This window comes from Gavialis gangeticus, unplaced genomic scaffold (assembly GCF_001723915.1).
Source record: "Gavialis gangeticus isolate Ggan-Ray unplaced genomic scaffold, GavGan_comp1, whole genome shotgun sequence".
NCBI lineage: Eukaryota > Metazoa > Chordata > Crocodylia > Gavialidae > Gavialis > Gavialis gangeticus.
Genome location: NW_017729000.1, coordinates 48,511,063 through 48,525,432, shown reverse-complemented (window position 1 = coordinate 48,525,432; position 14,370 = coordinate 48,511,063). Strand labels below are relative to the sequence as shown.

Sequence of the window (14,370 nt, the reverse complement as noted above, 5' to 3'; positions counted from 1 at the left end):
GAAGGACTATCGATAAGTTGCCAACCCATGTCTATCTTTTGTTTTGAACAGCCCAGCGGCTAGTACCCTTGCAATGCCCAGTTGGCCTGCAACAGAACTGATCTGTTGTTATTATTTACTATTAGCTCTTTAATACTGCGTTATCTGCTTATTGCATTTATCTTCCTGTTAACTGTTGTGCGTGTGCATAAGCTCTAATAAATTTGCCTTTATTTCACTCCCAACTTAGCCTCCTTGATCCAAAACTGAACCTAACAGCCCAGTTGGCCCGTGATAAAATTGATACACTCACAGCGCCCAGCTGGCCTGTGACAACTAAGGCTCAGTACACTAGTGTTCAAGTCCTAGTTCTGCCCTGATTTCCATGATGCTGTGGTAAGGCAGTGAAAACACTAATTTTTGCATTGTGCTCTGTAGACCTCAGCTCTCCTAGTATCACTCTTGAAATCCAGTCTTCTCCTGTCCTCTAAACCCAATCTGCCCGTTTTAGATGAAGAACAAAAAAAATTCCCCCGCTTCAGCCTAACCACCCCTTGTCCCCAGCCAAAATACAAGGAACGCAGTACACACAAAGATTTAGTGCAATTTTATTGCAGTTACATCAATTATAAATCACAGATCACAGCAAAGATGTGGGAGGAAGAAACACAGCCAGGGCAAACTGCCTGCATCAATCCCATGGTCTACTGGCCCCAGAAAGCTCTTCCTGCCCCCTACACATACACATATACCCTGTTCCTTGCTGACAGCAGAGAGGAAAGGAGCTCTAGTCCAGAGCCTGCAAGAAGAATCTGAAGGGAAGAACTTGAATAAAAACAGGAAATAAAAAGTGTCCACTGGATCAAGGTTCCAGAGATCGGAGGACAAGACAGAGAAACTCAACTGGGACTTCAATACTTTGGTCTCTTCACCTCAACCCTGAAACAAGAGACAGACATGAGGCCAATGATAGTAACATCCTGTCAGCAAGGATGAGAGATTTCTTAGTGCTTCAGACCCATTTCCCCTCAACCCATTTCCTGTTGAGGAATGATCATCATCCTGGAGGCACCCACTGTTTTCCAGGTGCGCACATAGCCTGCCTTCCAAACCAGGGCGGAAGCACAAGAGAAGCTGCACTTAGCTCTCAAAGCCAAATACAACCTAATGGATTGGAAGTCACGGTATGCACAGGAAGCAGTAGTATGCTAAATGGCACTCTGCCTGCCATAAGCCAACATCAAAACCATGCTCCCAAGCAGGTATTCAGTTGAAGTCTGGGACAGACAGCCTGAGCTAAAGCCTGATCACAGCTACCCCTTGGAGCTCACTGGGGGGCTGGGTATGGAGGGTGAAGCAATTTTCTAACCAAAGAAGCAAGTAGGTAATAATAAGCAGGAAAGCGGAAAGCAGTTTTGTGGTCTCTGAAAGAGCCCTTCACGTCCTATTGCCTGAGCCAACCTAGCAAAGCCCTGGGTACTGCAATGACATAGAAAAGCCAAGGATAAACTCCTCTGAAATTTTAAATCCTGCTAGCTTAAAGCACCTGGGTTTCCTAGGCCCATTCAGTGCAACTAAGTGAAGGGTATTTAAGAAGTTAGGTGGTGGTGGCATTACAGTGTTTAGGACAGCCACACTATTTCAAGCCTGGGTCTGGTGGCTCATGTAGATCAACTTCTAGAAGACACATCTAACACAACTCCCCCTCCCCCCATCAAGATGGGCATACTTCTCCTGTGGGCAAGATGGGCTGAAAAAGTTCTGAAGCCTGGAAATGTTGAGTGGGAAGTTCGATAGTTATTAGCTAGAACATGCTTCTGGAGTACACAGAGCCTAAAAGCTGGACAGAGGCATGTGGGGCACTGAAGTAAAAGAACTAGCTCCACTGCCAGCAGACTTAGAGGCAAAGCCTACAAAGTCCTAGAGTTTCTTCTGTTCCCAAACATGTCCCACTGTGGCAGGATTGATGGGGTTATGAAAGGAAAGTTTATCCTGGCACTGCCTGTTCCAAGGTAAAGGCAGTTCTGTCCCAGTGCACGCATTTTTCAGGAAAGCAGCAAATTAACATTAAAGAAGAAAGTCTACTAACCCATCAGCTTCCATCTTCTTCCTCTTCTCAATGATCTGCAGAGAAAGCATAGTCAACATATTACCAAGAGTGCCACTGGCAGCCCTAAGGCGCTTTCATCATCCTCAGACCGAGGGGGAAGCTCCAAGACTTGGTGATTCTTAGGCACCTGGAACTCTAGCAGCTCTGATACAAAGAAAAAACTGAAACCACATTCATTTGTATTTTTCCTAGAGGCTGCTGGAGGAGGGGAGCTTTCCCACAGCTCTCACAGACTGGGGAAGGCACCCCATTCCCCCTCTTCAGCTTTGCTCACGGCCACAATTGTCCTGGCCAGAAAGTCTCTCTCATTTTATACCCATTTTTACCTGTTTTTGTCTCTCAGTTTCATAGTGCTTAGGATCGGAAGGGACCTAAACAGATTATCAGGTCCGACCCTCTGCCCCAGGCAGGAACGAGTGCAGGGTCATAATACCCTAGCCAAACATCTGTCCAGCTTCCTCTTGAAGACCCCCAAGGTAGGAGAGAGCACCACCTCCCTTGGGAGTCCATTTCAGAGCCTGGTAGCCCTAACTGTAAAGTAATGCCTCCTGATGTCCAGCCTGAACCTTCTCTCTAACAATTTGTGGCCGTTATTCCTAGTAACCCCCGGTGGTGCCCAGGGGAACAGAGCCTCACCCAATTCCCACTGGTCCCCCCTGGTGAGTTTGTAAACGGCCACCAGATCCCCTCTCAGCCTTCTCTTGTGGAGGCTGAATAGATTCAGGCCCTTCAGCCTCTCTTCATAGGGCCTGACCCACTGCCCCCTAACCATGCAAGTGGCCCTCCTCTGGACCCTCTCAATGCTAGCCACATCCCTCTTGAAGTGCAGCGCCCAGAACTGGACACAATACTCCAACTGTGGCCTGACCAGAGCCGCATAGAGGGGAAGGACCACCTCCTTGGACCTATTTGTGATGCATCTGTAGATGCATGACAAGGTGCAGCTAGCCTTACTGACCACTTCCTCGCATTGGCGGCTCATGTTCATCCTGGAGTCAACAAGGAGTCCAAGGTCCCTTTCTGCCACTGTGTTGACAAGAAGGGTGTTCCCCAGCCTATAGGTGTGTTGCTTGTTCCTTCTCCCCAGACGCAGTACCCTGCACTTGTCTGTGTTGAGTGTCTCATTTCCTCTAGTTTTGTCTTGGAACAGCTGTTCTCCTAGACATTTACAGCCAACACATTCTTATAAAGGTAGTCCCCCCCATCTACACCCAGGGCCCTCAGCTAGGAGCCAGACCTTTCCCCAGCCATACAGAGCACTAATCTTTGTTGGTCTCCTTAGATTCTATTTCTATGGTTATATGAACTGCTAACTCTGGTGACAAGCCTCACCAGTCACTTATGAAGAGACCCTTGCTCAGGGCCTACTTCAAATGACAAGGACTTTCTTAGCATTAGAATGATGTTATTCTTTAAAGAACACCCCACATCTGAAAGTTTATCTAAGTCTGTCCCACTATGCAACTGGTCCAATAAAAGATATCATCCACAAAAATCTTTGCCAAGGCACTTCCTGAATTTCTATTCAGGAATCTTTCCTGTAACATGAGGTATAGGCAGCTTGTAGTCCCTAATTTTTTAGATGCAAGCTAATCTTGAAAGTGCAAGGCTTTGGGATGGCTGATGAGGCTCTGTGATGGGCAGGAGGGAGTTAGCAAGACTAGCAGAGTCAAGCCATCAGTCCTGATCACACAAACACCCGTCATATCTTCCTGTGCCAAAAGCACCAACCCATGAGGAAAGAAGCCAGCCTGGAGAGACTGCTGAAGGCAACTGGATGGCAAGTGCTGGTGGACTCGCAGAGCGAGTCTGTTACACACTGGAGAAGGGAGCCTTTTCCAGTACTCAAGAAACCTGACTTGGCCTTAGAATCCCTTCTGGGAACTGATCGTTAGGGAGTCTTCGCTCAAGCTACTCACTGCACTGATCTTCTTCCATTGCCGGTCCAGCTCAGCTTTGTCATTTGTCTCCTTGAAACGCCGTGTTTTACGACCCTCGGACATCTTGATTCCGTACTGGAAAGCCGCTCTGGAAGGAAAAAACAAATAAAGAGCTCAGGTAATGAGGACAAAGACAGGCCCCCCAGTTTAATGTGATGGGTGGGATGGCAACAGGCCCCTAGACCTCAAGACCAATCTGGGCCCCTGAAAGAGGTACTGTTCTGGCTAAGCAGATGGCAGGAGAGTTTCCACCTGCTCTGCTCCCTCCAAGAGAATCCCCAACTTCTGGGTAAACTCTAAACTTACTTGGGTAGGGCCTCCTTGTTGTTCATGTACTCGCTGTACTCCTCCTGAGTGTCAAAGTCCCAGCGGCCCAGGGGCCCCTTCTTGTTTCCCTGCAGTAAGACAGAATCATTACTACTCCTCTGAAGGCACCAGTTGCTGCTCCCCGTCCAGGCTGCAAGCCCAGGAAGAGATGAACAGGCCCACAATCCATATTCCAAATCAATGCAGCCTGGAGTAGGTAGCAGTCTGAATGCTCACACCCAACTTGACCACAAAGTGCCAGGAACTCTTGGCCACCAGCTCTAAGACGGTTTTAACTCCAGCTAGAAGACACATCACTGAACAATGCTCAGAACAGAGAGCAGGGATAAGACATCAGTCACGGTACCCAGGGGGTTTTGCTTCAGCCTTCACACAAAGGCAAATCTTTCAATAGGTTCTCTTGTCGAATGATCAGGATTATCTAATTTCTCTTGGCTCATTAGTTGAACTCCCCTAACCAATTTAGTTTGGAACAGTAAATCTGAAGGCAGAAAACAAGGCTTCAGTCTTGGTCAGAGAACACAGCATGATGGATCAAGAAGTCAGTAAAGCCAAATTCAACTAGAATCCTTCTCCTAGCCTACTTATTTGAGCACATAATTTTCACTAGCACCACAGAAAGATCAAAAGAGGTCTATAACATTTATCTAGCCAACAACAAAAATCAGACAGTTATATCAGTATCTATGTCCAAGCCTACTCTGTATGGGATCTTGCCTTCCAGTTAGACAGCTCTGGGCTTTTTAGCTAGGTCATAGTCTGGAAATACCTGATCCATTTTGCTGTAGTCCACTTCTTCATCACTGTCCACAGCCATATCATCCATTCTGAAAAGGAAGGGGAGGGGATGATTTGGATGGGGCATGTAACACATACCAGTGCCCTGGAAATCCAGCTCCAGGGTCTTAAACTATGTTCTATTATGGAGAGTAGTGCAGCTTTAAGCAAACTGTCCCTAGATAATTCCAGACAAAATGTGCTCACTGGCTAAAAGCTGTTTTTTTCTAACTGCAAACCACACAAATAGAAGCAAGCTTTGCTTTCTGATGGCTTGCCAGATCTCAGACAACTCTGGCAGCAGAGAGACTGTAAGGCCAAATGCCCTCAGTTATACCTGAAAAATCACACTAAAGGTCAACTTGTTAACAGAATATGAATCTTGCTAGTTAACCAAGTCTTTTAATAATGCATAAGTAGGAATAGCTTCCATCTCCTTCCCATGCTCTTAGTTGCAGGCTCTGACAGGTCAACATGAGTAGAAGCTGCTTTTAGTCATTGAACAGCTGTGGCAGTGATTAGTTAAGCTAGCTAAGAAGGGACATATTGGCCACAAGTGCACTTCATACTGCAAAAGGCTCCATCAGCTTTTGACTTTAACACTAGCTCTTCAATGACATCAGCCCCCACTTTAACCACTGCCCCCCCCGGCCAAGTGACATCTGTCATGCTGCATTCCCACATGGCCAAAGGCCACAGAGGCAGGACAAGTGAGTGTACCTGTGCTCCTCAGCTCTAAATCGCACCAGTTTCCAGAGAAACAGCACCCCCCAGGTCCCACCCTGCAGCCCCCACCTTCAGTGAGTAGACTCTTACGTTGCAGGGTAGCACTCAGCATAGCTGTTCGACATCCCAAAGAAGTCACCTAGCTGCTTCTTGTCTTCAGGCTTTTTTAATGTGCCTCATGTTAAGGAAATTCAGTTAGGAGACACTGTCTAGTAGGAAGAGGAAGAAGCCAAATGAACAGTTCTGTACTTCCAGAGCCAATCTGGCAAGTGCACAGGGTGCACACATACCAGGAAGACAGTGGCAGGAGGCTGAGAAGGTCAGTAGGACTCCTTTCCCAGCAGGGAGAGGGCAGTGATGGTACAAAGTTTGCTTAATGTGCCACAAAGAGGCACGGCTCAAATGGGCATTTCTTGCCCAGCCCTCTCCATACAAGTTGTGCATATGCACAAGTGAGAACCTTTGTGGGACAAGGCACATGCCAGGCTGGAGAGGTGCCTTCCTGCAGGAAAGGAGAGATGCCCAGACAGTTAAAACCATACAGCAAGATGCAGTGAGAAAACCCCAGAGTCCTGATAATGGCCTAGTTGGTATGCCAGTATAAAAAGATATGATTCTGTTCCTTCCCAGCCAGCTGCTCCAGCAAACTTCTCATTGATAGATTTAATCAGCTCCTTGGCTGAGCCTGGCCCTGATAAGAAACAAAAGCAGTTAGGCTCCACTCTCACAGGGGGCAAAGGGGCAGGTTTAGCTCCTCATCTGCTGCAGGCACAGGACTGGTAGGAGACTAGAACAATTCACAACCTGCTCTCATAGCCACAGCAATCAATCAGAACAAGTCTTTCAACTAGACATATGGAGAAACAAATGTCCCACTCTGCCAGCTGTTGGAAAAAAGGTGGTCCTAGGAAAACACCCAATAGGCGGAGGATGGGCAGGGGCTGGGGCTAATGCAACCCGCAACAAAGCAAATAAAGTCAATTTCTAAGGCAAGATGTAGTACAGGCAAGGCCTAATCAGCCCTTGACCTTCCTGCTGGCTAACTCCAATGGGATGGGGAACCCTGTTCAAGCAGGAGCCAGCTCAGACCCACTAAGTAGTTCTGCACAGGCCAAACTTCTCCAAGATGGGAATTACTGGTATCACCAACAGCCTGAACTGTATATACACAAGTGTCACAGAGGTGAAGAGCTCTTCGCCCAATTCCCAATGCCCTGGGGCATCCAATTTCCCTACTATTAAAAAAAGTTATTCCCTACAGTGCCCAGGAGCTATGCTCCTCACAGAACCAGCATGTTTAGAACAGGAGGTGGGCAATTACTTCAGTTGCAGCTCCACTTAATGAGTTTTGGTGAGTTGCCAAGGGCCACACACAAAATCTTTCAGAAGATATCAGTTTAAAGAAATATAAATAAGAAACAAATCATAAACTTAAAAAAAAAAAAAATCAAGCATCTACTATATTTTATTTCAAAAAATAATTTGTCCTGATTTATGGGGGTTTTAGTGTATACAGAGACAATTGCATAATGGCTCAAAATAAAGTGTCTTACTCTTGTATATTGGGAGGGGGTCTGTGCATGAAGTATGTGTGGGGAAATAGGCATGTGGGGTGGAAGATGTGTGTGGTGGGGGAAGGGAGAGTGGTGGAGAGGGGGAGGGCTGCCTGCAAGCTAGGTCTGGGAGTAGCAGGGAATATGGGGAGGGAGGGCAGGTAGAGCGCATGTGCAGCACAGCTTGCCCAGGCAGTTCAGTGCAGGTGCAATCTAAATCCCACCATCCCCACCCCCAATCCAGCCTGCTGCTGCCCCCACAGTGCTCCACATGGGGCTGAGCCCCACCCACTCCTTCCCAGTCTTGGTCAGTGTGGACAGCTTCCCTATGGGGCTGCTCCCATGCAGCTGCGATTGCCTAGCTGTTTGGCTCCCCCTGCTGCTGCCGCCGCCTCCTCCTGCCCCTGCTGCACTGCTCTGGGCAGGGAGGAAGCTGCAGCCAGGCAGCTCATTCTCAGTGCATGGGGCTCCAGCTGCAGCTCCCCACCCCCCAACTCCTCCCCCGCCAAGAGTTGTGCAGCAGGGACAGAAGGAAAAGCTGCAGGACAGTGGGGAGGGACCGAACTGCACTGGGAGCAGCCTGGCTTGGCAGTAGCATGGTTCTGGCTGCCCCAGGTGGGAGCAGGTAGGGCTCAGCTCCATGTGGAGCACCATGGGCCATATCAAATCAGTTGGTGGGTGCCTGCTTGTGGGCCAGATCCAATCAACTGGATGGCGAAATCCAGCCCGCAGCCCATGTTTTGCCCACCCCTGGTTTAGAAGGTCCCAGCTGTGTACTGGAGTTCAGTTTTGCCCACTTCATGCCATGCCCACATGTACACCAAACTAACTCACCTTTATCAATATCCAAGGGCTGGAAAAGAAAGGAGAGAAAAGCGTTATCCTGATGGGCTAGAAAACAAATGAAAGAACACTGCGCATGACCTCAGGATCTGAGGGGTTAATCCTGTAGAAAGCTGCACTCCAAATTATCACTGAACTCACAGGTGCATAAGGGATTCAGGAATACACCTTAAGTCAGTCAAAGCCTAAGAACTCTCTTCAGCTCTGGCTTACCAAGGCAACTGCTGCAGTAGGGGGAAGATGCTCAGCTGACCCACCAACTGGCTGAGCAGTGAGACTCTACCCAAGTGAGAGATGAACATGTGAGCATTTGAGGATGGGTCACAAAAAAAAGCACTGCTGTATTTGTAGCTTTCCACTTAACTTTCCTATCAACAAGTGCTCCAATCATTCTGCTCACTATCACAACAGCATGCAATAGAGCCACATTCTGTCCCCAGAGAGCAGACAGCCTAAGCACATATGCTGTAACAGTTCAAAGCCAAAGGATCTGATTCTGAACTCATCCATGGGGGGCGATTTTTGCAAAGTCTATTTGGATTTACACAAGTACTTTATAGGCCTGCTTCAAACCTGAATTTTGATGATGACTCAGGCAAGGCTTATGAGTAGCCTGCAGTTAAAGCAATCCCCCCCATGAAGTCTGTCATAACATGAACCCTGGCCAAGACACTGGATCTACCCTTTTTTGGTGGCAGAAAATACCACGATACCTTAGGGCTATGACAATCCCCATGGAGTGTATATATTAACAAATGAGCATGGGGAGCTGATAAAAAGTGTCACTATCCCAAACTTCCTCTAGGCCACAGGACCACTTTGGCACAGAGAATGCTCCCTAGTTATGAAATACTCTGTGCTTCATGATTAACTTCAGTGCCACGGATGGAGTCACCTCATCATCAGCTTTCGGTTTCTCAAAATAGCTGTGTCTCTTCTTTTCTTCTTCCCTTTCCCGGTCACGGTCCCTGTCACGATCCCGGTCACGATCCCTCTCTCTTTCACGCTCCCTCTCACGATCTCGCTCCCTCTCACGATCTCGCTCTCTTTCCCGGTACCTTTCCCGCTCCTTTTCCCGTGGCACCTTTGCCGTGGCTGGCACATAATCACCAATGTCTTCAAAGATGCTAAGAACAAAACGGATTCTGAAGTTACCAGTAACATAAGAGCAGAGGCCAAAAGATCACCCATTCTAACACAAAGCCATACTCATAAGCAAACATAAGCCCAGAGAAGGCTACAGCCCCTGAAGGGAGATCAACAAAACAGTCCCAAGTTGGCTGAAGCCCTGCACTCATGCAAAAACAAAAGCCTGCTCCTCTGCAGCTCCTGCATTCTGTATGCCCCCAGACAGTACAAACTCTCCAGCAATTTCATGGCTCAGCTAAAAATATCCTTTCACCCTGGCCTGACCTCATCATCTCTCCAAGTCCTAATATGAAAAAGATAAGCCTAAGCATCTGTAAGGTGCCTCTTACCCACCCCCTTCCCCAGTTCCTGAGACAAACTCACCAAATTCCCAGAAAAGCATCAAGCAGCTTCCTGGAGAGCTTGTTCCAAGTGTAAGCAGCCTAAGGGAAATCCTAGAGGAGAAATCTCACTCCAGAATCCCTAATGGAGACAGAGTGGGACAGGGGTTACTTACTTCATATCAGCTTCTGGGGGCTTCTTCTCATCTAGCTTTCCTGCAAGCCAAAGAAAGCAGTCAAAGACAGTCCATCTCCATTCCTCTACTTCCCCTACCTTGTCTAATAAAGCTTTGTACAGCAGAGCAGCTCACAAAGCCACTATACAGCAGCTTGAGTGCAGGTCTGCAAGAGGCTCGCAGAACACATATACATACCTTCGTGAAAGCCATCTGCCTTTAGACAGATACTTCCCCCTACTGTGCCCTCTCACATGACTGACTACTTAACCAGCTCCCCCTCAGCCTGAAAGGAGAAACTAGAAGAAGCCCAGTTCAAGTCCAATCTACAGAGCAACTGGACAAGCTGGTGACACCCCATTCTCATCTTTAGGCAACTTGACCTTTGGACCAGCTCCCTCAAACATTCACTGCCCTGAAGGGCTACAGTTATCTAAGCCTGCCAACCTTTTCACTCCTTTGGAATGTGCTTAGAGTTTGAGGCCCGTTCTGCATTTATCACAGCTCCTACCTTTGTCCTTCTTCTTCAGCTTCTTGTTGCGCGTACCCTGCCTCAGATAGGAAAGGATCTGAGTCAGTTTGCTGATGACAATGTCATTTGTGGTCAGTGTGGTCTGTGCCTGAAAGAAAATGCCAGTGAAAGGAGTGATTTCCTGACCAAGGAGTCCCTCTACGAAGTGCTGCTCTGAACAATTCTGCTGACTGAGTAGTGGTTTCAGACAGTGCAGTAAGGGGACTAGAAGAAACCCTAGGTGATTACCTCCATGGTGGGGCAGTCAGCTTTGCTTCGAATCAACGTGGTTGGAATATCTGTGTCTGCATATTCATCATCCAGATCCACAACATAAGCCATTCTCCCTGGCAGGAACAGCTCATTCCGCTCATATGATTTATTCTTGAACAGTATACGGTAGATATTCCGACCTGGGGAAGGGACAGACACATAAGATGAAGATACTTCTGAGAAAAGAAACATCCACCTAGGAAACCCAGAAACAATTTCTGCTGATCAGCAAGGATAAGGGTTTTCCATTTCCCACAGAAAAAACACGGATATTCCCCTTTGAAGCTGGAAACCATGAGTTTCCCCTTCCGGGCTAGCAGAGTTCCAGCCTTCAATGAGCTGTTTGGGGCAGACAGGAGCATGAGCATAAGCAAGAGGCACCATGCGCCTGTGCGCACACACTCACACATGCAAGTGTGCACACAGCTGGCAATACAGCCAGGCACGGTAGCGGGACTGTCTGGGCACACCCATTAGCAACATGTTACAGGGCGCATGAGAAGGGTACATGCCCCCCCAAGATTTCTGCACCAACAGTGGGGCACAAGGCTGCAGCCTGGCTGGGCTGGTACCAGGCAGAAGCTGCCTCCGCAGCCCAGCAGGCGGAACCTAGTGCAGGAAGGCAGTGCAGGAAGGCAGAACAGGGCAGGGAGACTTGGTCTAGCTGCTGCCACTGGGAACCCCACCACACCAGCCACATCATGGCCAAAGTGAGGTGCCCCCTCCCCACCCGACATCAGTGGGGACAGCAGCATGGAGTTGTATATCCCCACTGTGGCAGCAGGCAGGGGATGCCTCACCTTGGTGACCATGGTGGTGCAGCTGGTGCAGGGCTCCTGGCAGTGGGAGCACCAAGTCTCCCTGTCCTGTTCCACCATGCTGCGCTGGTTCCCACCTGGTGCCAGTCCAGCCAGGGTGCTGCCCTGTGCCCTGTTGTTGGCACAGAAGTCTGGGGGGGCGGTATTTACTCCCCCTTGCAACACCTATGATCACACACCCCTGCCCCACACACCCACCTGGTGCTGGGTGGGAGCTGCTGCTGGGAAGGTGCAAGTAGGGGGTAAGCAGGGGCTGCGGGTCAAGTGAGGCACTGGCAGGGCTAAGGGGGGGCTGTGGCTTGGAAGCAAGGGGCAATGACATGTCAGGGCTGCTCAGCACCATAAAACAGCAGGGATACAGCTGCAGCTGCACTCACATCCTGGTAAGTGAAGGGGGTCAGGGGAGCTCTGATTTTCCAAGATAAAAAAACCGAACCAAAATCAAACACCAAAATATGTAGGTACTTAGAATTTATTATGATGATGATTGAGGCACCGGTAAGCTTTCAAATTGATTTAAAACTGTAAATATATCAATAAAACATTGTGTTCACCTGATATAGGAAGAGAGAGGGGTATATATAGATATAGAGGCGTTTCATTTTTAAATCACGGAAAAACACGTAATTGGGTGGGGGGGTTTTAAAATCAGAGATTTTTTCAATTTTTTTAAATCACAGAAAACCAGGATTCCTGCTGACCAGAGACTCCAGACTTACTCCCTGTGATGCTCAGGCTACCAAAGCAGCAAGGGTCTCTAAGGGTGTTTATACATGTGCTCTGGGAGGCATGAGGGCGCACTTTAATTAGCGGAGCTCTGAGAGCCATGCTAATTGAAAATGCCCAGGAGCATCATACGTATCAGCATCCCCACGCTGAAAAATAGTGATGGGGTGCTTTGAATGGAAGTCTGTCAAACAAGCTTTAATTTAAAATGCCCCACCACTATTTTTCAGCACAGGGACACTGATACACATGATACTGGAGGTTAGTGAATGCAGTAATTTTCATGCTACAGCAGACTCAATAGAGTCTGCTCAGACATGCTGGAATTACAGCACGTTGGAGCAGGCTCCCTAGACGTGTATAGGAGCTCTTTGTTCACTCCTCCTCCAGCTTCTATTTTCCTGCCTCAGGAACAGGGCAGCACAGCATGGTACAGCCTGCAGTGCCTGGGATGCACAAGGTGTGCAATACAGCAGAGGAGCACATGGCTGGGGAGCTTTGGGCTTAGGGTGAAACATGCACGTGGGCTGCTTAAAGATGAGCAGCCTTGGTCCAAAGAACAAATTATCTCCTTTGAGGACCTCAGCTGATCTGCCAGCCTCCATAAAGCTTTCCTGAACTTCCTTTGACTAAGGGAACCTCATCCAGTTTGTCAGGCCCTTGCATTCACCAAACCAAGACTCTTTTTTACATTTTCCACATGCCCAAGTGAAGCATGTCTATGTTCTTACCCAAACGAGTCTTGAATTCAATTTTAGTTTCAGGATCTTCATCCTTTCTGAAAAGAAAGAGAAAACCATTTCAAGAATAGCCACTTCCATTCTCCTTCCTTTCCCCAAGGGAATGTCTTCTCTGTTACTCAGAGGAGAACTTGATCCTGTTGCACTCACTTTGTTTCCTTCTGGGGTTTCTCCATCATCTCCTCCTCTTCCTTCTCTTTGCTAGCAATCTCAGCACGCACCTGGTTAGGCAAGCAAGGGACAGAAATGGAAACTGTTGTCAAAAAGCAAAAAAGCTGCAGCAGAATAAATCATAGGTACAGTGAACATCTGTGAACAAGTACCAAAGAACCACCCCAGTTCTACTGCCTGCACTGGATTATCCCATCTTACGCTGCCCCCGCACAGGGCAAGGATCCAGCCAAGGAACAAGCCAAATGAGAGAGAATAGTATTTAACTGCATTATTTCCCCAGTGTTCTTCATTTACTAGATTATAGCAAGAGAATGAGAGAGAATTCATGGGTTCTATTCTCAGTTCCAACACCAATTCACAGAATAATTCACTTTATTTACTTTATGAGGACTCTGGCAAGCCCACTGTACTTCAAATAGGAAGTAGGGGTGCACCGATAGAGATTTTTGGGGCCAATACCAATAGCCGATTTTTAAGGAGGCATATTGGCCGATACCAGTCTGATTTCTGATACACAGCCCGGCAGCTTGAAGAGCAGTATCTGGCTGATAAGTCTGTTGTGTTGGAAGGTAAGGGCGGGGGAAGGCATGAGCGCCCGGGGAGGAGGGGGGTGGTTGTTGACCCTGCAGTGAGGGTGGGAACAGGGCTGGGGCAGGAGTAGACGCTGCCCAGCCAGGGCAGAACAGAAACAGGACAGAGCTGCAGCTCATCTGGGGGTGCCTCCCACCACTGCGCACACCCTGGGAGTGCACTGGGGGAGGGGGGGGGCATGTGCCCCCAAATCTGCACAGAGTGGGGTGAGATCGGATGCCACTGAGGGCTGGAGTTGGGGCAGCGTGCCCTGTGCATACACGCAGCCACACCTCACGTAGGCAGCTTGGAGAGCTGCGTCCAGCTGGCAAGTCTGTTGTGACAGAAGGGGAGGGGGAAGGGAAGGGGCACGGGGGACCAGATCAAGACTCCATTGGTGAGGGTGGGAGTGGGGCTGGGGCAGACAAAGCCCAGCTGGGGAGAGGCAGATTGCAGGACGGAGCCACGGCTCATCCAGAGGGTGTGGGGAAAGGGGGGCAGCTCCTGCAGCACGCACCCTGGGAGGGTGGAGTGGGTGTGTGCCCCCAGATCTGTGCAGGGCAGGGTGGAGCAGGATGTCACTGCAGGCTGGGGTCAGGGCTGCACCGGGCTCTTCCTGGTGCATGGGAGGGTGTGGGGAAGGGGAGAGCTGGGGTGG

The 14,370-nt window shown here is 48.9% G+C and overlaps 1 protein-coding gene across 1 annotated transcript in view; it reads right to left on the bottom strand.

Annotated features, from left to right (window-relative positions):
• Positions 1-567: 567 nt before the first annotated feature.
• Positions 568-14,370, bottom strand: part of IK (IK cytokine, down-regulator of HLA II) — a 23,127-nt gene continuing 9,324 nt past the window's right edge. Inside the window, exons 7-20 of the mRNA XM_019506604.1 lie at positions 13,119-13,189; positions 12,960-13,006; positions 10,661-10,824; positions 10,412-10,520; positions 9,901-9,940; positions 9,151-9,382; positions 8,247-8,265; positions 6,472-6,550; positions 5,950-6,030; positions 5,126-5,183; positions 4,336-4,424; positions 4,009-4,117; positions 2,069-2,103; positions 568-918 (exon numbers count right to left, since the gene is read on the bottom strand). Of these exons, the coding sequence (XP_019362149.1) occupies positions 891-918; positions 2,069-2,103; positions 4,009-4,117; positions 4,336-4,424; positions 5,126-5,183; positions 5,950-6,030; positions 6,472-6,550; positions 8,247-8,265; positions 9,151-9,382; positions 9,901-9,940; positions 10,412-10,520; positions 10,661-10,824; positions 12,960-13,006; positions 13,119-13,189 (1,161 nt within the window). The 3' untranslated portion in view covers positions 568-890. The remainder of the gene's footprint in view (positions 919-2,068; positions 2,104-4,008; positions 4,118-4,335; positions 4,425-5,125; positions 5,184-5,949; positions 6,031-6,471; positions 6,551-8,246; positions 8,266-9,150; positions 9,383-9,900; positions 9,941-10,411; positions 10,521-10,660; positions 10,825-12,959; positions 13,007-13,118; positions 13,190-14,370) is intronic.